At 36.9% G+C, this 26079-nt stretch overlaps 1 protein-coding gene across 1 annotated transcript; it reads left to right on the top strand.

The window, feature by feature from the left end:
* Positions 1–431: 431 nt before the first annotated feature.
* LOC129363426 (coiled-coil domain-containing protein 73-like) lies at positions 432–20161 on the top strand. Its single transcript, XM_055035556.1, has 22 exons — positions 432–489; positions 2157–2256; positions 3524–3664; positions 6475–6546; positions 6678–6749; positions 6838–6873; positions 7065–7139; positions 8377–8415; positions 9929–10064; positions 11307–11386; positions 11999–12121; positions 12212–12271; positions 12815–12919; positions 14097–14207; positions 14292–14432; positions 15061–15286; positions 15467–16989; positions 17412–17493; positions 17622–17731; positions 19112–19200; positions 19506–19732; positions 19892–20161. The coding sequence occupies exons 2-21, from the start codon at positions 2212–2214 to the stop codon at positions 19681–19683; spliced, it is 3444 nt and encodes a 1147-aa protein (XP_054891531.1). The 5' UTR covers positions 432–489; positions 2157–2211; the 3' UTR covers positions 19684–19732; positions 19892–20161.
* Positions 20162–26079: the final 5918 nt, after the last annotated feature.

Here is a 26079-nt window from a genome sequence, read left to right as displayed (position 1 = left end):
ATAAACGGAGACTGCCTCCAAACCCAGACTTGATGCTTTGTGGTTTGTCCGATCACCACACACACAACGCAGAAGTCCACCGGTCACATCATGTTTTAAATAATGTTGTGTATGTCACACCAAACACTACTATTTCTCTCGATGTGTCTTCGCAAGATATAGAACGGAAATAAAAAAAAACCGAAAGATTTTTCTCAAGAACGTATATTAAAGGTAAAATATGTCACACGTAGATTGCAATACGACGCAGATTAAAAGTAAATTTTGAAAATAAAAATATATTTAAGACTGGAAATAAAGCCGCACAAGGTGTTAAATATGTAACTTTCTAATCTAATAAATTAAATGTCAAATTTTCAAGTCTAAGATTTATTACAAAATGGTTGGTTACGTTTAACGTTAAAACGGCTCCACGCGCAATATTGCAGCGGTACGCATGCGCATTAATCGAGGGTATGCCGCTGATGGGTAACAAATTGGAAGAACACCGTGAGTAGCTAAAATTCCGTTTTAGTTACTAGTTCTTGTTAGTTGTCGTTTTAGCTATTTTAGCCTCCGGTATATCATGTTTCTGTATATGAATGTGATATCAGAAATTGTTTTCGACCAAAATAACATCGAAATTTAATGTACTCTGGTTCGTGACGTTATCAACAGGATGGGTGACTCTGACTCGCTGCTTCTATTAAGAGAAGATTAGCCATAATTTCAATACGTCAGAGCTATATGACTCAAGTAACAGTATTTTGACCGGGAGGAAGATTATTTTTGCCTCTGCCTCTCCCTACCTGAGTTAAATAATCAGGTCATTACCAGAACAGAACTCTGGAGATCTTGACTTCGGAGGTGACAATTTAGTCATTTGGTCCAGGTGATCTTCTTTTTTACGTGTTTTATTGGAGGTTTGCAAACCAGCTTGAAGAGCATTTACTGCCGCCTTCCAGACTGGAGTGTGGGTGTCAGTGATAATCATCCAGATGTGTTGGACCAGGGACACATCAGAAAGTTGGAGGACACCAGCCCAGGAGGCCTGGGTTTGAGGACCCCTGATCTAAACCTTCACACCAAATATTGTTTAAAAAAATAGTATTGTACTGTTATCCATTTTATTATTATTTGAGGAAAGACAACTCGGTTGTACAGTGTTGCATTATTGGATTACTGTTATTATTGTTCTTTGTGGTCTGATTTTATGTATTATTGTATCAAAAAGTCTTTTCTTTATCTTGCTGGAGCACAGAGGAGTTGGAAGCAAAAGTCACTTCAAGGTTTTGTTTTAAACATTATGTTTCTTTGTAGAAATGTTCCAGTTTAATGTCTGGAACTTCCTTTGATATGTCTTTGTGTCTTGGTAGAAATTGGTTAATACCTGCTCAAGTGAATCACAGAAAAGCAAATAAAGACATTGTTTCTTACTCGAGGGGTCGCGCTAGCAAACTCATTCATGTGCACGCCGTGCACATCAGAAACATTTCACACCAACCCTTTCAAAGTCACTCCTTAGCCTAGGGTCACAGTGTCTTTTTATGATAGTATCCAGTTCTATCAGGGATCATTTAATTCTGCAGCATGATTGATACTGGCAAAGGTTAAATGTGAGGGAAAAGGGTCTGTTCTATTAAGAAACCAGTGGTTAGTGGAGACCTCCCACTTAAATATTATTATTTTCTACTTGGTGTGTGTCTGTGTGTATAAAGAGTGTTTGTTTGTGTCACTCATTGCTTTGTGAATTCGCAGGTGATGGAAGAGGACCATGCACAGGTTGTTTTAAATAACCCAGATAATTTAAAAAGCATTGACAGTGCAATTTGTCGATCCAGTGTTATTACTCTGACCCCTATTAGTGTCAATGGGCAGGTTCACTTTAACCTAGATGGCAAATCAGGTTGTTATTTCCTCACTGGAGTGGAAGTGGTGTAAAACAAAGAAAGAAGCCTTTAATGGTAATTTCAAAGACATTACGTTAGATTATTGTGACCAATGAGCATCATGAGGCAATAATGTTTCACGCTATTATTCCCACAAAAATCATTTAGCAGTAAAAATTACAGATCAGGGAGTAATTATAAACTACTGAGTAAAAAAAGGAGAGTGCTAGTGCTTATTAATATGCCCATTCTATTAACCTTTTTCAACAAAATGTTTTTTAATCTCAGCTAACAGGCAGAAAGTGACCCAGAGGGATATTTCCCTGCCCTGAAGCAACTCTCAATGGATTCTAAAGCAGAGTCTGAGACAGCCCTCTCCTTTTCTGCTGTAAGTTACCTCTTTTCAAGATAAATATCGTAATTATCATCATTGTTTTCCAATTCAGAAAAAGATAAGAAAAAATGCCAGTTATTGTAATCACTGCTACAATTATTTTATGATGTTTATTCTCTGGAATCTGTTTCTATTTACATTTCTTTGCAGAATTTTCAAGTCTTTATGATGGTTTTCCTTAAGCAATCATATTCAAATCCATGCAGCTTTTATATGTGCCTCTGCTTCAACACACCTAAATAAAATAATGAGATCATCAGTAGAAGTCTGGGGAACTCGACTGCATACTGAGGAGCTAATTCAGCCATTTGATTCAGGTGTGTTGGACATCTAAGAGTTCCCTCAAGAGGGCCAGTCCTGAGGGAAACTGGCCCTCAAGACCTGGATTAGAGGACCCCTCCCATAAAGCTTGTAGGTCAAGGGAAGAATAAGGTGTTATATCATTTGTTCTTTCTGCAATAACTTTACCAAACAAGGCCTCCACATTACCTTTATAGAACTGTATTTTTAATTTAGTTGTTTTCCTTGTATGAATGTGAATTATATTGTCACTTATTGTGGGTTTTTTTCTTATCTTGAATGTATGTATTTTTAATATGGAGACCGGTTAAACCTTGTCACCTTTGGAACAGACGATAAAGTCAGTCAGTCAATGTATTGTCAGTCAGTCACTTTGACTGCCAGTCAAGTGAATAGGAGGTTGGGTAACCTCCAACTTCACTGAACTTGACACTCATTTAAGTTGACTGACTGTAAAAAAACGTCTTTGCAGCACATTGTCCCCATGTCATCTGTCATGAGCATATGAAATGACCAGAACCTGAAGCGACTTGGGTTTTGAGGCTACTCACTCTTCATCCATAGTCCAAGAACTTGCTTTCCAAATGAAAAGCTTCACTGTAGTACTATGAACCACTGAGCATCAATCCAATTCTTTTGCTCCTTAGCCCAGTACCAGGAGTATATTCAGGATATTGTTGCATATATCCTAAATATATCTTTGTTCTTGCTTTTCAAGAATTCTCTCCATCTCATGTCAACACTCTATGAATAGCCCTCTATTTTTACAATAGTCCCAACAATGTGATTATCCATGTTGCTTGTCAAGGTTTTCCTTCCATCTAACTTTCAGTGTGCTACAATACACTTGATCGGCAATATTTTTGCTCCTCTGTAGGGATGAGCTTTAAAAAGCAGGAAAACTATTCACCATTTAGCGAGTATTTCTGACCATAACAGTGTATTTGTTTTTCTGATGCAGGTTGAAGACCCTGCTTTGGAAGAGAAGCTTTTTCTGTCCAGCTCTCACAGTCAAACGGAAGGCGGAGCGCCAATTTTACTCCAGCTGTTGGAGTTTAAAACTGACCTCCAGGACATCGTCGAAGAGCTGCATATTCGAAGGGTAATGTAGTCACTGAACCCTTTACTGACCTACTAGGAGAAAAGCTTTAAACCCCTTTGGTCAACTACTTTTCACTACAAAACAATCTGCGACAAGCCTAATGGATAAAGATAGACGTCTTATGTAATTGCAATAAACCAAGGACACTCCTCTTTGCATGGATTCTTTTAATTGTACAGTTAAAATTCCTATTGATGAATGATAGTGTGACGCCTATGGTGTGGTGTTTACTGATCATTGCTGTGAGATTTCATTAAGATATTGAGGAAACTGGTTTCATATTATTGCTCAACCAAGTGCTTCCGGCTATCAAAGACGAGCCCAGCTGGGTTACATACATTTAAAAACAGGATTGGGGTCAAACAAGCCATTTAGCCCTTGACAACTAAGTATAGAGTGACTTTGCTTGTTTGAAGCATAAATAAATCTTCCCGCTGCCCCTTTGGCAAGCACTTTCAACATGAGAGTGCTTAAAGCTTAAAGGAGCAAAAATGGGATGTTGGTCATTTGTTGCCATTTGGATTTTATTGTTATTGTCCTGTTGACTCTGACAAAAACATTATGGCATCTTATCATCCTCAGGCAAAATAACACTTTGCAGTGGTGCTGTTCAGAGTGGAGGGGTTAGGAATCAAGAGGGTGACACAACACTGCTGGACATTCCTGAGCAGGTCAAATTCCAGGGAGTTTCTGAGTGCAACACGCTGGTCGCTCACTGCTTCAAATTGAAGCAGTGAGCGAATTGAATGGTGGTAATTTGTGACAGTATTAATTTGTTTCTATTTTTTTTATTTATTTATTTTTTTTTTTTTACAAAATTTGGATTAAAATGAAAACCATGCTGTGATCCTGGGGAATTTAAGGATAAATTACTTTCAACTAAACTTTAAATGTATCACATTTTTAAACTCCCATGCAAATTTATGCAATAGCTTTGGCAGTTTTATTGCCTACTAAAAACCAATCATTCATAACAGCAATTAAATAACAAAAAAAGATTTATAATGCAGATCATGATGTAGATGGACATTGGTGTTAACTTTTGTACAGTTTGTGTCAACTGCTCTTGAGATTTCCTCTTTAAATAAATTGTATAATTTGGGAAAATAAAAATATTTAAAGATCAGAATTTGATTCATGAGGATTCCAAAGCTTAATAAAACCTTTCAGTTTGTTTTTACAGTCTTTATTTTTTTTCAACACCCTCTCACTGTAATTATTCCCCAGGCCCCCCAAAATATCAGCTTTATATTCTATACTTTCTTATTGTTTTTTTAATGCAGTGCCACGCTGGTAGCATGCTTTAATAGGAACTTATAAAATAAATTCACAGAGCCAACCGGCTCCCACATGCTCATAAAAAGTACTGCATATCCAGAGAGAGCTGTTGACTTTTACCTGCCTTCTCCAAAGGAAGAGGGAGGATAGGGATGGCGTTCCACAAATATAACCTCCCTTTTAATGCTCCTCTCTCACAGGGTGCTTCTACAAAAAGATACGGTGGACTGAACCAGAGAAACTTAAAGCTCTTTGCAGTTGTGGCTCAACTCCAGAGTTATTAACCCAAAGAATGGGAGAGAACACGTTTATTTATTTTACACTTTGTTTTCTTGGACTGCAGTCACAGATTGTTAATCCCCATTTAAATTTACTAACCAGTGATCTAGTTTAGAAAGTGTTTCCATTTGAGATGCTCTTTTCTACAGAGCCAGTGTAAGTTTGCATACAATTTCTTGGGGCATGAATATCATAATATCCTACCTTTAATAGTTGAGGGAAAACAGTCAGTGGGTTTTTTATGCGTGGCTGAATAAAAAGAAACAAAAAATTCAAATTTACACATTCAAGCCTTGCTTGTTTAAAGCCTAATATTAAGTCAAGACTTTGGCCTTTGAGTGCTGCATGATGGTGCTGTTAGTGTCAAATCCTGGCCTGGGGTCTTTCTGCATGGAGTTTGCATGTTCTTCTATTCTCTCCAGGTACTCCTGCTTCTTCCAGCCGTTCAAAAACATGACAGTTAGGTTAATTGGTTTCTCTAAATTGTTCTTAGGTCTGCTTGGTTATTTGTCTAATGTGGTTCTTTGAAATGCTCAGTGTTCATAGTAGGAATGACTGCTGCAAACTGCACAGACAATTGATGTGTGGATGCTAGTGATGAGTGCATGTCATGTTCACAGGCTCTGTATCGGATGTTTCTTGTGCTGGAATATCAGCAGCACCAAAACAGCAAATATAAAAACACCCGTTTCCCACTTTAGCGCTGTACAATATGAGGAAAAGATGTGATGCTATTGCTGAATAATATGATTACAGCAGCATTTTTAGCTGGACTTTGTTTAACGTATATGTGTTGTCGAAATTCAGCCTAAATAAAGACCATGAATGTCAGTCTCATTGTCTTTATTAAAGCATCGGTACTTTAAATTGAATGAATTTTGTGGCCCGTGAATAGTTTTGATTTGCCAGTTTTGGCCCCAGAAAAGAAAAGGTTTAGATACCACTGACTTAAAGCTAACCTTTCAGTCTTTTAAGTGACAAAATGTTCAGTCTGTCTGAGATTACATTTGGACTTTACTTAGGAATTTTGGCCACTATTTCTTGTCACATTCAAAGTATAATCAGTTGTTAGATTGGAGAAACTAACCAATTAGTCAGAGGTTGGTAAGTAACGTGACATCAGAGATATAATGAAGTTTCCTCTTCTTCTTTCTTTTTCTGTGGAGAAAGTATTTTGAGCCTAGGACATTTGTTTTACTAAAACAATTTTCTTGGTGTCAGTTTTAGTGAGATGATCATTTCTCATGTTTTAGGATGCAGAGACGCGCTTTGAGGATGAAATCAGTAAGCTTGTGCTGGAGAAACAGGAGCTGGAGTGGGAAAAGGTACAGCTTACAGTAACAAACCTCTTTGCAGTTGTCTTTTAGAACAACTCAGTTGTACGTCTTGAATGATATGTAGTGATCCATGAATAATAATAATAAAACTTCAGTCTTTTTTTTTCTTTATGCAACAGGAATCCCTTCAACATAAAATAGAAAACATGTCAAAGCAGCACACTGACTCACTCGACTCCGTGAAAAAAAGGGTGTGTTTTACTTTAAAATCCGAACAAAGCTTTTTAATCACAGTATTAATTCATAAATCCTAAATATAATTTATCTCCCCCCTTCTAGTTTCAAGTCAAATTACTACACACTGAGGAGGAGAAGGTACGACAAGCTTATTTTTTCTCTGAAACATTTTGGGAGAAAAGTGCATTTCATTCAGTTGATGCTAAAGTGGAGTAGTAAATTCACTTGTGTCAGGCACACAGTCTTAGCCCTTGGAGGGGATTCTTCCATGCCGTACTTTGGTATTTATTGCTGTTTTTGACACTCACAATAATAATATCACATTTCAGGGGAAATACCAGGTCAGTGCAGAGTTAAAGGACAAGGAGATTAACAATTTAAAGGAAGAGCTGAAGTCATTGCAGGTATTGAGAAGTTCACCATTCACTCTTCTTTTTCTCTTTTTTCCTTCTAGAAGCAAAAGCCTTTATTTTTTTCTTTTCCCACTTTATTTATAAATGAATAAAACATTTTCATATTAAGGCACTCAACAGGACAAGTAGATAACAAAAGGCATGCTTGATCAGAGTAAAGGACAAAGGTCTGACTTGAGGGCAGTTTGTCTGCAGGCTTGACAACACAGAGGTGATATACGGCTGTCCACATGGCCGGCTGCACTTTAACAACCCAGCTTTGTTACAGAGACAATAGAGTCCGTTTTTGATATTCCATCTGGGAGACAATGTAGGTGGTGTTTGGTTTAAATGAAGTTCATTAGTGTGCCTTGGTGTGATAAATTTCTTTAATTTAAAACATTTTCACATGAGTAATAATCAGGAACGAAGGTACTTTAAACATGATGCAACTTTACCTTGTGTGAATGTTTCGGTTTAATCGGAATTAACATTGTTTTTATTTTATTTGTTGTAAATTTTTTAACCAATTTGAAACCGATACTGGTGCAGATTAAAAGGGTTTCAAAATGTAAACATTTAAAAAATGGAGACAAGAGCACTGAGTCAGCAGTACTTTCACTGGGGTAAAAACATCAGTAAAAATAAAATCTCCAGTTAGGAGGAATCTTGCCTGCAGCCCAGCATCAATATAAAGATACAATCTGAAATCTTAATTCTATAGAAATTCACCAGGTGGTCATTTAAAGTTCCTGTGAATCAGTGTGTGACTGCGATGCATTAATCCACCATGCCTCCTGTAACTCTCAACTCGTTTCGTACTTTCACATGAGCTTGGATTGGAAAAAATAAGCAATGTTCAAACTCCGTTTCTGAGGTTTTCTGAAATTCTTCAAGTAGTTTTAATGCCTTAACTAAACTGTGAGGAAGGATGAAACTGGATATTAACAATTTCTGAGGCCCAGGGATTTGTTTCTTGTCTCATATGTTCCTGTCTTACTTAAAACCTCCAAATTAAAATTACTGTATTTTTTGAGTATTTGTTTTGTCTTTTGGAAATAAATAAGCCTAAGACTTAATTGAACTTTATTAGACACTGGAGAATATTTTTCACTAAAAGCAATTTAAGTAGTTTCTTTTTACCCTGTGTAACTCTGAAAAATGATTCTGTAAAATTTTATCATCCTTACTTTCTGGTTTAAAAGAAGAAAGAAAGTGTCATTTAATTCACCTTCTTTTTTTTACACAGTTGCTGAAATACAACTTGGAGAAGAAATCGAGTGAGCTGGTAAGGAGGGATCCTCCATTTATACAATCTGTTGACAGGTGATTCTTGGGAGGGAGGAGAATTAAACGAGGAAGATGAGGGACTGGTGCTAAGGAGGAACTGGTTGAGAGGGAAGGGCTCATCACGAGAAACAGACAGGGAGTGTGTGACTCTTTGAACTGCCACCACAGCAGAGAAAATATCTCTATTAAAATATTTTATAACCGGTCTTCGCTTAGTTTAACCTTCTTGGCAGCAGATTCAGAGGGAGTTCAGGAGAGCTGGTTGATTGGAGAGTTAGAGAGCGGGATGAAAGTGAAGGGAGGTAAAATGAGGAAGGTGGGGGAAAAAAATCAGCTTGATACAGACAATCAAACTATAGCAGCAGTTTGAAGAGCAATAAAGTGCTGTGAAGCATGAGCGGAGTTGATTCTTTTATGCTTCTGAAACACTTTGCCACTAGCTCCATTAAACAGGGATCATCTTAAATATTTGACTGCTTCTTCTTCTGTTGTAATCTGTGTATCTGTATCTGATAGGATTCAGGACAAGTTTTCCAAATTTCTTTGTGCCTGCCTTTGAAAATACTTTTTTCAGACATTTGCGCTTTATAGCTGAGGACTTTTGACACAGCTTAGAAGAAGGTAATAATAGAAACTGACAAAAAACAGAAATGATCATAAAATTAATTAAATTCATTTGTTTATTTATTTATTGCCATTCCACAACAAATGTCATCTTGAGGAAATTTTCAAAAATATAATTTCAATTCAGGTTGATCCTAGTTATCAAGCAGAGCAGTAATCCCAGTTAATTTATTAAAGTAGTTTTAGAAATTTCTGTCTTAACAAAGCCCGACTGGCTGCACCCTTGACTTGCAGCATTCACTCTCCTGAACAACGTCTTTCTTTTTGCTGTAAAGTCAGCATGACTTTACAGCAACTTCTCAGACAGAGCAAGCATGTAGACACAGTGAGGAGAAAAAACTCCCCTTTAACAGCCATAAAGTACAAGCAGCCATCTGCCACAACCGACTGAGGGTTTGAGGAGACAGAGCAGATACATAAGTGAAGGACTTCAGTTCCCTCTCCAGAGAGAGGAAACGTACTGTGAGACTAATGGATGGTTCTCCACCTCCACCACTGCTAGTCCACAAATCAGCTGTTGCGGAAAACTACACTCCCTTTTGTCCCTTGCTTCTGCACACGAGCTTTGACCTCTGAGTACATCTTGGGGATTTTGCTATTTGGGAAGAATTTTCTTGATGGCATTTAGTAAAGTGGAACTGCTGCCATCATCAGATTCAGGATCACAGGTTTAATGAAATCATGTCTTTGGCAGTGAAGCATGCCACAGCATTGTTCAGATCTTTAGCATGCTTCGATGTGGGTGCATAGTTGATTTGTTTGCTGAATTGTGTGAACCGATTTTCACCTTTTGACCTCGACTCCGGCTCTTTTAAAGCAACAATGAAGACAGACATTTAACTGGAATTTCCCCTCTCTGGTTAATTTTACCTGCGGGTCCTCCACAGGAACAGAAGCTAGCCCTGCAGAGTCGCACAAAGGATAGCCACCTGAAGCAGCTGGCAGAGGTGGAGAAAAGATTCAGTGCTCTTTCCAGACAGTGCGCTATAGTCAAGCAGGCTCATGACAAACTGGAGCAGAATGGTAATATATGACTAGATAAAAAAATAAATGCAAAAGAGCATTGATATTTTTATTGAACTGACATCTGTAAATTACATTGTTGATAACTCAACAATATAATTTTTATATATTATAATATATAAATATGTTTGTTCTTCAAACTTCTGAAACTGTAATTCATGCTGAACAAATTTTACGTTTCTTTATAAAGTAGAAAAGTAAAATGTTCTATTTTTGAATTTCCTGGATTTAGAAAAGCTCCAGGGAAGGACAATCACAGTTTTCTCGGGCCAATGTCGTGCAACTGTTGGACGTGTCTTTGCTTCAACATACCTGAGTCAAATACTTTTGTAGTAGCCCTCTGGAGAACTTGACTGCACATCTGAGGTCATTTAGGTACTTTAATTGAAATGTGTTGGACCAGGGAGACGTCTAAGAATCGCAGCACACAGGCCCTCGAGGACAATAAATATGGAAATAAACATTTTTTTAAAAATGAAAACATTTTTGTGATTAACACACAGGGGATGTGTATTAAACATGCTAAAAAAATTAGGTTGTAAAATGCAGGCTAAGTTAGCTCTGAACAATCAGATCAAGTTCAACGCTTGAACTTGTCTCTGTGTTGCCGTTACTTCTTTCTACTGTTTGACAAATTGCTGAAAATGATGTTCAAACTGAAGATGGAGTTTTGTTTGGCTCATGTGGTATTGCAACAGCACATTGATTCACGTACAAGTTTTCTGACTCTCAATCTTTTGTACTAAATCTACGTCATTATTTTACAATTTAAGTTACAAGCAGAGGTCATTGTCAAGTTTGTCTAAATGCCCCTTTGGGGTTATTTTGATAACCTGTGAAAAATGAAAAATGTTCTCTTTTTGGCAGCAATGTTTAACACATGTAAGCCAAGAAAGAATTCCCACTCTGCTGACACCAGATAAGACCGATCTGTCGCATAATTTCCCTACCCTTTTAAAAATCCTACTCTGCTCATACTTTCATGGTATATCTTTGTGTTAGTCGGTTTGGACAAGCTATGTCCTATGATATTAGATCTTTTTCTTCTTTTTCTGGCTGTAATACACATAAGCCCACAAGGCAGTTTAGGATCTGGAAAAAGATTAAGTGCTTTTACAATCTCCTTGACTGAATGATAACCTTTATTGTCTCTTCAACTTGTCCTACTTCAGTGTTGTCAGACTTCATACTTATGTCATGCAGTCATGTTTGATGGCAATCTAATTTGTATTTTTCCTAAAGTTGATGAGGCCATGAAGCTAAATAACAAGTTGACTTCAGCCAGAGAAAGACAAGAAGGAATCATTGATTCACTTAAGAAGGTATGAAGACAAGACAAATTTCATTTGACTGACTCAATGGGGAGAATTGTCATCAATCGGAGGGTTGTAGATTTCATTCCAGATTCCTCCTGTCACCTGCCGATTTTCCCCTGAAAACTTTTCAAGTTGCCTATCAATCTGCATATTAATAGGCGCACATAAATGTGTGAGTGAATGGGTGCATGTGGCTGTAGTGTAAAATGGTTTGGGTGGTCAAAATGACTGGGAAAGTGCTACATAAATTCAATCCATTTTACACTTGAAGGTCATTTTATTTTTATAACCCAACTGTATTTTATTCTTTAAATCAGTTCAATTTATTTATGTAATATCAGTTCACAATTGTCATTCAGATTCAATCAAATCAACCCAGGAAAATCCAATCTGATATACAATCAGATTTAGAGCCAATTACACATAATCCAGTTCAGTTTTTGTCATAGTCTCACTACATATTAGTTTTATAATAACTTTAACCACAGTGGATAATATTCTTAAAACAAGAATAATGGTAAAAAAGTTGTTTTCCTAAAGATGCCAACCTGATTACTTTGAAATGTTGACTTTTTAACAAGTCAGGATGTTTTTGCATTTTGTCTGATTCTTTCGCAGGAGTTGGAGGAAGTCACCAACAAGCTCATAAAAGAAAAGATGAACACAGTCAGACATGAGAAGATCCAGAGTCCTTTAGGGAGGGAACAGCACATACAGGAGCTGCAACAAAAACTCCACATGGTAACATGGGCATCAGTAAAACAGGAGTCTTAAATAAATCCCAAAACAGTGTATTTGGTCCCTTGGAAAATTTATGTTATGTTTTTTTAGGAGTCTGAAATGAACAGAAAACTCAGGGAGGAGAATTTTGCTGAACGAGCAGAAAAGCAGGTAAGGAAGAAACATGACAAACATTTTCTTTTTTGTGTAGAATAATTGCAAAATGTTCTGAAAATTTTATGAAAAAATACACAGAATCACATTTTCTATAAAATAGTATAAATCTGAAATTTCCTGCTTTATCACGTGGACTTGATTTTATTAATATAAATTCTTTGTACCATTCAGGGCAAAGCTTGAGTGGAATTTCATTAAGCTGCACAGTCGAGCAATGCTGAAAACAGCTTAAAAATTGGCCATGTAGGAGAAGAAAAAGAAATGGTTTTCAATGTTGAAGAACTAGATTGCTACTTATGCAGACCTCTTAGACTTCTCTTAACATATAAAGAATGCTAAAAAGGAAAAAAATAGACATATATGACCAGGTGAGCCTGAATAGCTTAAAGGATGTTTGTACTTAGGATGAAACACAAAACGGAACATTTTATAGTTCATCTTCAGTCACAAGTTCTTTGGTTTGGTGGTAAAAGCTTTCAAAGAAAAGAATGACTGTTCCAAAGATGTTCTTATTTCGTTCTGTGGATCTGTGTTTAGAAGTTGATGGGGTCCTTGCAGCACAACCAGCAGCTGTTGTTGAGTCAGACACAGACCATAAGGAGAATCGAACAGGAGATGGAAAGTCAAACAGAGATGTTCAAGGTCGGACTTTTTCAGTTTTTCTGATTTTTGTTTGAGAACTTTAACATTTAGTCACACAAGTTTCCCCCACGCTGAAAACATGAGAGCTCTAAAAAATTCTTGGCAATTACAGATTCACCTTGTGACTTTTATTCACTAATTTTTTGAACAGTTGGATGCATCAGCAAATACTTGTCACACACATTACTCATTGTCCTACCACTTTGCCCTTTAGTGTCCTTTCAGATGTGCCAGTTCCTTGCAAATGGAAAAGTTTCTATTTCCATCATTGATCTGCTGCATTAGTGCCAAATTACAATCTACTTTCTGATAGTTAAAATTGTTTTGTGCTCTGTGTCTAATTATTTTCAAGATTGTCTAAAATGTATATAACAGAGCCTAACTAATCAATAAACAGTGTAGTTTCTGAATAATGTAAAAATAGAAGAGAATGAACTTTGTTGCAATTTGCTGATATTACAAAAGAGGATGTACATTTGTATTGATCAAAAACAAAAATCTAACTTTCCAGAATGAGTGACAACTAGTTAAATTATTAGTACAATTCAGGATTTATCATCTTGTTACAAGCATTTCTTGACCATAGAAAATACATTTACGAATTATCAGCACAGATATAAAATGTACTTCTATTTGTTCGTTATTTCTTTGCAATGCATAAGAACCATGGAGGTGTATGTTTTTATTTTTGACTGAAACAAATTCATTCCTTCTTGGAAACCTTGCATCTTAAGTGCTGCACAAGGAAAACATTCTTCAAGATCTGTTTAAATTACTATGAAAACACTTGTACAAAGACATGAGTAAATGCCAGTCTCTGTTCCATCTCATAAATTTGCTGAATATGGTGCAGTATTTCACAACGTGTACATTTGTGAATAAAATCCCCCCACAGCTGAATGATAGTATGTTTTTCTCCATTTATGGCTCTGCAGTTTATTGTTCTCTTTCCTTTGGTCTGTGCCACCCAACCTCCCTCCATTTTAATTCTCTCACTCATTAATTTATTAAAATCATTATTAAAATGACACAAGAAACCTGATTTGTATTAGCAAGCTGTGCTATCTTTTTCTTTCTCTCTCTCTTGGCCCTGTTTAAAACCTTCTGTTCGCATTAAATAAACTCATAAAAATTTAGTATTGCATTGAAATCTTATGGGCAATTAATTTTACGGCAGGCCCTTAAGCAAGAACGCGAAGTGATGCGAGAGAATAGAAAGACAATCGAAGACAAAGTGGCTGAACTGACAAAGAGCTACGCTGATTCCAAGATGAACTGGGACAAAGAGGTAAAAAACAGAGACTATACTTTAGTGAAGGTGATGTAAAGACTTTTATCAGAGGAAGAACTTTTCAATCTTGTGATCACACAGAGAAAAACATTGCTGACTCAAATTAAGAATGAACAGTCAGACTTTCAAGCCTTGAAAGACGCTTATGAAGGCCTTCAGCTGAAATGCGCTGACCTGATCTTGCAGGCCAGTTCACAAGCACAGCAAGGCGGGAAACCACAGGTAATAAATGCGCTTTACTTACGTATGAGGCTGAAATAAGTAAGCATGATGAATTAATTATTGAAATCATCAAATAGTTTTGTAAGTGATCATTTGTTAGCTGGAGTTTACGCACTCAAAAAAAGAGTAATTGCTGAAAAACATTTTCAGTAGTAATTAAGCCAAAATTGGACAAGCGTATAATGCAGTTAAAAAAAAACAAAAAAAACACTTCTTTGTAAATGTGTCTCAACCAGAACTCCTCAGGTAGTTTTAGCTTCACCTGCATTTCAAATTCTAAGTAATATGGTACTCCAATTTAGGCAAAAATAAGAAATATTTTTATTTAAAAAACAAATTGAATGCTTATCAATTTTTATGTTTTTCTAACTATATAAAATAGACTCTGTATTTGAGGTTAATCTAATGCACTACAATACATTTGACTTGCATGGTCAACTTAAGGTTCTCAATATTCCTATTAAAAGTTGACCGTTCTAGGATTAAACTGTCAAAAATAAACTCTAATAACTTTAGATCAGTTTTGGGTTAGAACTGAACAAAAATGCATGAAATCCTGTTAGTTTTGAAGGTTTGAACAGTTAATTCCATCATTTCATTGTATTTAAGTGACTATTTTCTTTCATAGATAAAAGACAATAGTCAGAGTCCTCTTGTTGTGGCCCAGCTCAGTCCTTTCAGCTCAGTCTTGGAAAGATTCAGAGCTGAGGAAACTGCTAAGGATCTAGATTCCAGCTCTCAGCTGCCTGACCTCGACAGTCTGCAGTGTGCTGCTTCCTCTCAGGCCAAAATCCAGGATTGTCTGAAGGACACAGGATCAGCTTCAAAGCTTGCTGCTACTGGAGCAAATGGAGGTCAGCCTTCTGAATATAAACAGGAGATAAGGATAGTTTTTGGTTCCATTTTGAGAACCTTAAATTTATTTATCTTTAGGCCAAAAATGCCATCGGCTCATGATGAAACGATGTGGAGTTTTTGAGTACAATGCAGTTAAAACAGCATATTTTGTCAACATCTATACCTTTCCTCCCTAGGTCAAGACGAGGTGAATCATCAGAAAGAAATGATTAAACGGTTATCATATTTCACAAGCAGCATCCCTCATAACTCTGAAAAGAACACAGGAACTGCTAGTACAAGTGACTTAATTGGATCTGATCAGAGTTTCCTGAGTAAATCTACCTGTGTCAGTACACCAAACCCTGGGTGCACTTCACTGAATGGATCTCCAGAATTATTTGAATATGAAACATATGAAGAGAACAAAACAGGAAATAATAAAAAGCATGAGAGAGGGGAGGATAGCAAAAAGGAAACCAACAATTTAGAGAAGGAGGAAAAAGTATTTCAAGAAAATCTGAAAAGTGAAAGAAATGCTGCAGAAAAAAGAACAACCCCAGTTCAAATGGCAGATAGTACAGCAGACATGCACAGGGATTCTGAGGGGTCAGCAAAGGCGACAGAGAGGACCAGTAACCCAGAAACAAAAACAGGAGCCAGAGGTGAGGGAGAAGTAACAGATAGCGTGAAAGAGAGAGGAGAGTCAGCAAAGCATGCATCAAAAAGTCCAGAAACACAGATACCAGCTCTCACGACTGCTGATATGACTGAAGCGAGCCTCAGCGGGCAGGTCAATGACTTCATGGATACTGAACGGCCGTCAACTGTCTGTGAACCCGTTAACGCCACAGACCGTGTTTCTCTAAAAACCACTGAGAAGGACGGAAATGTGAACGGTGAATTTACTGTCAGCACAAATGAGCACAAAGTGAATTCAGATCAACACAGCATCAGTGCTGAAGATGAGCAACGTATCTTAACCACAATGAATGAGACTTCATGTCCTGAAGCTCAGTCGACAACACTTTGTCAGATTCCAGGAGATGAGAACCCATCCAGGGAAACATCGGATGCTTTTCCTGCTCAATGCGCCTCCCAGATTAATTCTGCTGGAGAGTTAAAGCAAGAAATCAATGTTCAGGTGTGCCAAACAAACCAAAATGAAACTGGAAGATGTAATCCTCCACAAGTCAACGGCGATATGATCCAAACAGATGAAAATACTGAGTCTGAGTTACCACCGGAAATTTCAGCGAAAGAGAGTGTGCGGCTGACGTCTGCTGTGGCTAATGATGAAGATGATGCACAAAAGAGGAAGCGGATTCAGCCAAATGTAAACACATGTGAAACTGTACATATACCTTCGTCAACATCCTGTTTAAAGGATGTACCCATGGAGGCTATGCTTCTACCAGATGTTTCAACTGAAAACATTCAGGAGGAAACAAAAACCAACACACTGAAGGATCCTGGACAAAAAGAAGTAACCCAAGACAAAGGCGATCCGAATCTCTCTAATCTGCCAAGTCATGACAATAATGGATGGCCAGAGCTTGACCGTTCGCAGTTTCTCCAGAAGAGACCTGATGCTTCATTTGATTTGTCCCTGATGACCAGAAAGCCCTGCAGGTCTCTGCTTGAGTGGGGGGCAGCTCAGAGGAAACGGTTCTGCCCCGGAACAAAGTCAGATGGTTCTGGCCTGCGACAATTAAACCAGGTATAATACAATTAAAAAATAAATTATCTGGACTTCAAAGGCAAGTTTTTAGAACTCAAGTTCAAAACCTTTCTAGATATTATGTTCTATAACAATTAGTCAAAAAAATGTAAAAAGTGACAATTAACCAAAACATTTCAGAAAGCTTAGTTTAAGAATTCTATCTTTAAAAATGAGAGTAAGTCACACAGTCATGCAGACAGAAACCTGAAGCAGCACATTTTAGAAGATTTATTAGAAATTAGACAAAGGCATCACTTTCCACCAAGGTGCCATGAAACAAAACAGAAATTTGCACTCAGTGAAGCAGAGAAACCGCAGATTTTCTTAAATGTATTAAAAATAAATGCTGCAGAAAAATAAAACATAAATAACGTCATATATAACGTTCCTGTGGCATTCATGAAGCTGTGGTTTTTCAGGCTCCCGGTGTGTCTCAAACAGGCAGCACAGGACATTCCCACAGCTCTATACCCATGTTCAACGAAAACAAGCACAACAAAGGTGATGTTTGAAATCCTGCCATCCGTGTATGATTCGTGATATGTTGATGTACATCAACTGCACGTAGTTTACCCTCTGCTATAATGATTTTTCTAACTTTATTGTCATTATTCTCTTTTTTTTTAAAGTCCCCTTGCTCATAATGAGAGCATCAGATCTAGTCAATGGCTCTGGAGCTACATCCTGTTTGACGGGTCAACAGAGGGAAGAAGACTGCAGCGAGGAACCAGCAGAAACGGTAAATTGTTATGAAAGAAGATTCAACTGAGATGTAACGGAGCAAATGAGATCAAACAACTCAACATTTAATTAAAAAAGGCCAAAATGCAAAATCAGAACACACTAAAGTAAATGACACCCTGATACTCCAAAACAAACCATATGAGTATGTTATGACAATGCCAAGGAAGAAGCTTAAGATTCTTTGAGTATTTTCTTGTTAAGTGATAAAGTTTCTGGTGTAGATATTAGTGCTTGCTAACACTAGTAAACCAAAACAACACTGTGAAGAGTGGAGGACTGACAAAGTCATTCAGAAAAAGACTGAATGATTGGGAGATATAACGGCAATAAATGATCCAAGAAGCTGCTGACGAGTTGGATGGACTTAGTTTTCCACCCAGTGCTTCTTTATTGAAGCCTTTTGATATTAAAACAACAAAACAAATTATAGTATATTCTGTGTATTATAAATCATCATTGCAATGTTTCATTTTAAGCTATAGAAGTACTTGTCCGAGGGAAGGACATCAATTTGATGTTGAACAGGAAAGGAATGTGCAACGTTTTTACATAAAAGCCTCAGAGGAGAATATATGAACTAGAAATATGCAAAGTGCCTTAAGGGTACTTCTCGTTCTTCCACTCTGAGCTTTCCACTGACACAAAAAATGGCTTTTTGACATTTCTTTTCACAATCTTTAAATATAGGAGCAAATTTGTGTATATGCCCAGGCCAGATGAAATGCTCAGACAAAGTTTCTTTTTGGGGGACCCTGCTGAGTCAGGTGTTGAGTGAAAGAACTTAAATGACCTCACAGACATTCTCAAACAGCCAGACAGACAGAACGAATGACGTGTGGAAGAAAACCTAGCTAATGATCCTCGGGTACCCCTTCTTTCTCACTCACTCCATCTTTATCTGTTGCACTTTCCCTCTTCTTCTCTCACTTCATCATTTGTCTCTCACTCACTTTCCACCCTCTCGTTGTTCTCCTCTGTTTCGCCGTCGTTCTCTTTTGTCACCAACTCTGCTCTGTCATTCTGGATTTGATCAAATCCAGGCGCTGCTAGACAATACAGCACTGGAGAAAAAAAAAGTTTAATAAATAACAGTGACAAGCAAACTCTTCTTTTTTACATGCATACTTGAAACGCTGGGAGCATCAACCAGAGTTCAGTCTGAGTCTGGCTGCTCTCTCTGTTGGATTCTTTTACTTGTCATTTGCTGCTGCTTGATACTTGATTCACATCTATGTTTCATTTAGTGTTCCATTTCCTCTGAGAATGAATCAAGCCTCTAACTACCACATCTTTTTACAGACAGGATTTGAGGATAAGATGCCAAAAGGTAAAAGTGTTTGATTTATGGTTTGTTTTGTTGTCTTCTTTTTCACAGGCCAAGACACTTTCTTTGCCCATCAGTTCTTTTCCACTCACTCTCTCCTCTAATACAAGCAGCAAAGGTTCACTGCAGACCAACCTGGAGTAAGTATGTTTGTGAAAGATTCTGAGTTATTTTTATCCAAATGTGAATTATTTTAACTATTTAGATGTATAACAGTAACAGCCTTGCATCATTTTAATTCCACTTTACAATTATTCACCACTCCGTGTTGCTGTGCAGCACATTAAAATATGTGAAGGGAAAGGGGCAAATGTGAAAAACTCAAGATGAAGGAATTCTATTTCAAAGCTCTGTAAATAAATATAGTTCAATGTATCCTATAGATACATATTTTCTCAAATTTTCTATAATGTGTTTAGTGTAAGTGAATTTCTCTTCATACCAGGTGTAGCAAAGCTCAGAGCTCAGCCCCAGTTGCAGGGTCGGAGTCGGAGTGGGATCTGTCCTGTTCCCAGGAGAGGGAAACCCAGCAGTCTGCTTTCAGAACACAGATCTCTAAGATCGAACATTTTCTCAACAGCGAGAGGCTTCGACTGTCCAAAAGACGACGAACTGACAACTGAACAAAACTGCTGTATCCTTCTGTGCTACACATCCAAACAAGTTTCACAAGTTGGTTCATTTATCGTGTCTTAGGTTTAAATATTAATAAGTAAACAATTTTTTTGTTATGAAATCAAACTTTAGTTTAAAGCACACGTGAATAAACAAATTTTTGCCTTGTAACTTTACAGATTAACTTTAATATAAAAAATGTTGCTTTATCCGCAGATCTCTGTGCTGTTCACTCATTGTTGTCAGATTTGAGCAACTGCTTCAGGAGGAAGGCAATATTGATACAACTAGAAGTGTAAGCTAATGTTTGGATAAGGTTTTGTGTGTTCATTTAAGTTGAATTTGAAGCAGATCCTTGTGAATCATTTTACTCTGCACAATTTAAGAACGTTCACAAAGCTGTGTTTTTGTTAGCCACCAATCCCTTTTTAAAGGAAGTACCCTGATATAAAAGTGTATAAAAAGACTGAAAAGACTTTTATCTTAAGACATTTCTCTGAATAAACCTGAAATATTTCAAAGCAAACAGTCCAGTCATATCACCACAGAACAAAAGTGTTGTTAGGAAAAAAAAAAAGATTCTACGAGCAATTAACACATTAATTAATATGGCAATTAACATTAACCTCATATCCTCAGAGGAGCTTTAAATGTGAAGGAACCTTTAGTCTAAATCCATGCAGTTGTTGTTGTTAAAAGTGAAATTAGATGTTGGAACACAACTGGTAACACCTATTAATGCTAATTAAGAGACACAACCATAGAGGTAACAATTAGCACCGAATACACGAACCCTAATCAACTAAAATCAATTAGGGAACATACAGACCAATTAACTCACTGTAATTAGCATCTCATTAACTTTATGTTCTTCTTGTGAAATATAAAGACCATGAAGTGCAGACTCCTGGCTTCTCCTTGGTCTGATTGTTCTTTATCTTTGTCGCATTCCAGATGTTTTTCTTGGGTTTTGTTTCAGTCGGGTGGAAAAAATAAATAATTTACATTTTTCTGTTATTAAATCATTTCTGTCGTACAGATGATCTGATGTGACTTTTTGACTTATCAGGAGACAGAAACAAAAATGGCTGTTTTATGAGAACTTAAGCCCTGCCTGAACAATGTTTAGGTATAATATACAGTGATTTATCTTATAAAGACAAAAATAAATACTGCATCACATACACAATCGGTCACCGCGTTCAAATAAAAGCAGGAAAAAACAAAACAGTAAAAAAAAAATTTTTTAATTTCTCTTCAAACAACAATTAAAACCCCATACAAGAAAAGAAAACATTGGCCAAAGATAGTGAATCTTGACAGCATTATAAAACAATAACATTATTGAAGGCACATTTGCTGCCTGAGAGCAAGGAAATGATCATTCAACCTTGGAGTTATTTGCCTGCTCTGCCTTGGAAACGTTTCTGCAGGATCTGTCCTGTTCCCTCTCCTGTGAACAGGACAGATCCCACTCCGATTTCGACCCTGTAACTGGAGCTGAGCTCTGACCTTTGCTACACGTGGTGTGAACAGAAAGTCAGATTTTGCGGATGTATATTCTACACAGATTTTCTGTCAGATTTAGTTCTGAAACTGTTCATAATTTCATCATTAAAAATGCTAATTTACAGTAGAAAACCTCCTGTTCATTTTCATGGAAAGAGATAAGATATATTTTTTACACCAGCACAGAAGATGGTCAGGCACTTTTGTGTGTGTTTTTTTTTTCTTTTTAAGAATTGTATAAAGACCGTTTTAGAGGGAAATTGCTGTTAGCCTATTGGCAGCCTTACTGAATAGATTCTGTCTTGACTTTTAAAAACGTTTTCGATAAATGTCCGATATCAGTTTATCTGCATAGATTGACAACTGTCTTCATTGTGATGTGGAAGACTTTGTTCCCTTCTCTTGACTAATAAATTGATACTAACAGCTATGCAAAATTATGTCATGATGAAAATGTTTTGAAACTATTCATTATAGTGTCAAAATTTAAGTTATATCATTTATATGGTGGTTCTTGTAAAACAAAAAAAATACAATTAACATATTTATGTAGTGAAACAACACTCTAAAACAAACTTTCATAACAAATAAAACAGCTCAAAAAAATTATGTTCGCAGATAATCAGTGTCCAAAGCTGTTTCTGACTCCATGAAGAGAAAACTAATTTTCTCTCTGAAGACTTAAAAAAAAAATAGTCTTCTCATATATGTAATTTTTAGAATGAAAATTTTCATGGTGGCACAAAGTCTGTGCTTAATCCATCTAACCACACTTACTCATAATGAGTATGCTTGAATGTTAATGACCTCATAAAGAAACCTGGAGCGTTTTGACAACTGAGCCCATTGCTGCTGACCCTTATCCTTTCTGGGAGTAAAGAACGGAGGGGTGGGGGATGTGGGAGGTGTGGAATATAAAGGTCTTCATTTTAATACACTCACAGCCGCCTTTCCCCTCAGTTTCGGTTTCTTGGCTTGTTTTATGGCATAGGCATACACACTCTTTGGTTATGAAGGTGCTTTGAAATGGTCAATTACCCTCTGGATAGGGAGGATACCTGCTGTTAATTACTGCCCATGGTTTTATATGAAGAGTAAATAAAGAGACCGCTGACATTCACATTCCATCAATGCATCCCACAGTACATGCTGTGTTGTAGAGTTTCATTTAAAGTGAAAATAAACAACTTCCATTTTCTTGACTCCTCAAAAAGAGCCGAATAATTTTACTATTCAAACACAAATATTGTGAAATTTAAGTTGGACCAATGATCTCAAACTCCAATCTTTGAGGGCCAGTGTCCTGCGACTTTTACAGTTTAGATGTGTCTCTTGTTATATATGCAAGAATAAAATAGCAAAACTGCCTCACAAGCATGCAGTTAAGTTTTCTAGAGCTCTGCTAGTGAGCTAATATTGGAGCCAGGGGTGCAGAGACATCTAAAATTTGCAGGACACTGGCCCTTGAAGACTGCGGTTTGAGAACAGTGTATTAGACACATTAGATTACAAAATAATCTTTTAGATACATTTAAAAGAATTAACAAATAATGAGCATTAGTTTATATTGCCTGGTAAGTTATAAATTCAAATCATGTATTGTTTTATTTATAGGTCTTGAGCAGATTTCAAAACATATAATTCAGCTTTGTAAAAATGTTTTCTTTAATAGTGCACAGATTTGGAGAAATCTGTAAACGTGTAAAAGTATTGAATTTTGAAATGAAGACATGTAAAAACCTGATTATGTGTGCTTCATGGGTAACAGCTCTCTGACTAGCTGTTAGCTGTCGTCCTGCCAGTAAACCTCTGTGTTCCCACAAGTTCCAGTCATGTCTGTTTTACATAAGATACTGACTATCAACAAATACTTTACTGAACCCCACTTTAGAAAATCTGAATTCTGCTGTTTACTTACAGCGCTGGACAGCAAACGTATAGTAATATAATCTAATGTAATCTGGTAATATCAAAAACTGGCTGTGTATGCACATTTTCAAAAAATGTCTAAGAAAATGTTTTATTGAATTTAAAATAAATACATTTTTTAAACATTACTGTAATTCACAAATATATATATATAAATATATGTATTCTGGTAGAGTGTTCCCTTCAGGTAGCTAGAACACAAATGTACAGAAAGGGGGATGTGTTCTGTCTACAACGTTGAGGCCAGTAAAGTACAGTAACAAAAAAAAAAAAAAACAAGTTTAAACCTAAGCCTGATTTAGTGCTCTATTTTATTGAAAATCTGTACATGAGATGGGAGGAAAGCAATATCTTTGCCAATCCTCCGGCTAAATGGGTCTTACCACCTCAAAACACCGTTGAACATCCTGAGGTTATGGGGCCATGTTTTTGTCATATTATACCTCTTTGCCTCAAAAGCCATCACAATAAATCGAGCTGGGAAGTCGTATTAAACGGTGCAGAAGATGTGTGCTGAGACTGAGGCTGAGTGCAATCCTGGCACTCTGAGTGTACTCTGCAGTCTTAAAGTGAAGCAGTGCAGCTGCTCCTTTGTCCTGTAAAAATACTTAAACAACCAGATGATTATACAGTGAATGGATAATGGTGGTCTTATGTGACACTACACTGTAAAGTACTGTTTTCTGGTCATAGCCACTCATTTAAAATAGTGTTTTGACATTACTAAGAGATAAATTTTAGGTGTAACTAATTCCTAAAGGAGGCAATGGGCCACTTTAAGGCTTTAACCACTCTTGATGATTAATCTAACAAAATCCTTTTTGTTTTGTTAACTTTTACCAGAATTGTCCATTATAGATTGGTTAAGATGTTTATCTAAATGGCTATATGAGAAAGTATTCCCACAGTTTAAAGAGCAACTTTTTTATATAAAGTTGCAAAGAATTGAAAAGAGGTTCTCATCGTCAACATCCATTGTTCTGTCCTTCATATGGTTGTTAGGACAATAGGTCCAGGATGGAATCCCAGACATCCCTGACCCTTTCTGTCTGTCTGAGGGATCCCGAGGCTTTCCAAGGCCAGACAGAGTATGTTGTCCCTCCAGTATGTTATGGGTCTTACCCAGAGTCTCCTCCTAGTGGGACATGCACGGAAACTCTCCAAAGGGAGGGGCCCAGGGGACATCATAATCAGATGCATGAACCACCTAAAATAACTCCTTTTGATGCGGAGGAGCACTGGCTCCACTTTGAGCTCTCCCTAATGATGACGCTCCGATCTCTGTAAGGCTGAGTCCTGCTCACCTCTGGACGCAGCTCAGGATCTCATTTTTTCAGTCATGATCCGTGTCTCATGTCTACATGTAATGTAGACAGAGAGGCAAACTGAAAGTTTTGCTTTTTGGTTCAGCCCCTTCTTTACTGCAACACTAACAATTTGCTTCAAAAAGTAGCAAATCAGTTGTCACAATACCATTGCTGATGGTGAAAACTAGAATTATTAATTGGTAATTTTCTTGTTTGGAGTGCTGTTAACACTTGGACTAAACCTTCATTTGTAAAAAAAAAAATAAAAAAAACTTAAAGCTTATATTTAGAAGTTTAGTTTTCCCAACTTATATTTTATACAAATGCATCTCAAAAAATTGAATAGTCATTGAAAAGGTAATTTTCTTTCCGTTTCACTTTGAAAAGTCAAAATGACATATAGCTGTATTATACACAAAGAAATATAATTCAAATGGGGGTTTTTTCTGTGAATTTGATGACAACTTACATCTAATGAAATCTCAAAATTCTTTTTTTTTTTTTTTTTGCAATATAACAATACATGTGACCAATAAAATGTTGAACATTCATATGAAATTGTTATATCATGGACAGCAAGTGGTTATTGACACCTTCACAAGGAGAATAAGCCACAGTATTTCATTGTTGCTCACTTGGCTGTTCACTGGTGCACACTGGTGGAAAATTGAGTGGAAGGAAAAAGTGTATTAATTGAGAATGCACAAGTAACAGTGGTAACCACAACCTTGATAAAATTTTGCTCATTTACATCTTGAAAGGCATGGACTGCACCCACCACAGTCTTAGATGTATAAGCTATAACTGATAGCCTTCATGTTGCTACTACCATCTGGAACACAGGTGTCAAACTCCAGTCCTCAAGGGTCACTGTCCTGCAGTTTTTAGATGTGCCACAGGTACTAAACACTGGAATGAAATGGCGTAATTACCTCCTCCTTGTGTAGATCAGTTCTCCAGAGCCTTGCTAATAATTCAGGTGTGGTGCAGCAGAGGCGCATCTAAAAGTTGCAGAACGGTGGCCCTTGAGGACTGGAGGTTGACACCCCTGATCTAGATTGACTACATCAATATCACTGTTCCCGATTGGCTAGCATTGATTAAATTAAACCTTGCTGAGAAACTATGGAATATTGTCGAAAGGAAGATGTGAAACATCAAAGAGGAGATGAGCTGTGGGCCACTGTGACATCAACCTGGGTTTCTCTGATTCATCAGCAAAGCCACAGGCTGATTGCTACCTTTTCACACAGCTTTGGTGCAGTAATTCTGTAACTACTGTTTCGGTAAGGTGTTATTTCTGCATTACATTTTTTAACATATGAACTGTCTAATTTTCTTCTTTTGATTTGTATTAGCCAGAACAATCCAAATGAACAGAAATAGCCATTTGAAATAAATACCTTTGTGTAATACATTTCTAAATTAACACTGAAGACATTCAAACTTACTGAGAAGCACCTGATTGTGAAAGCTGTGATAGTTTATTCTTCTCATAACACATCATGTCAAGCTTCTGGGCGCAAGGTAATTACCATAATTTCCAGAATATAAGATGCTACTTTTTCAATTCACCCTTTTCACTGCGATGCAGCTAATAGATGGCTTTTTATTAACAGGATTTGAAAGCCTGGACTCCTAGCAAAGGTGAATCAGTTC

This window comes from Poeciliopsis prolifica, unplaced genomic scaffold (genome assembly GCF_027474105.1).
Source record: "Poeciliopsis prolifica strain line A6 unplaced genomic scaffold, Auburn_PproV2 SCAFFOLD001, whole genome shotgun sequence".
Taxonomy (NCBI): Eukaryota; Metazoa; Chordata; class Actinopteri; order Cyprinodontiformes; family Poeciliidae; genus Poeciliopsis; species Poeciliopsis prolifica.
The sequence above is the reverse complement of the archived record's forward strand: the minus strand, read 5'-3'. Positions and strand labels throughout refer to the sequence as shown.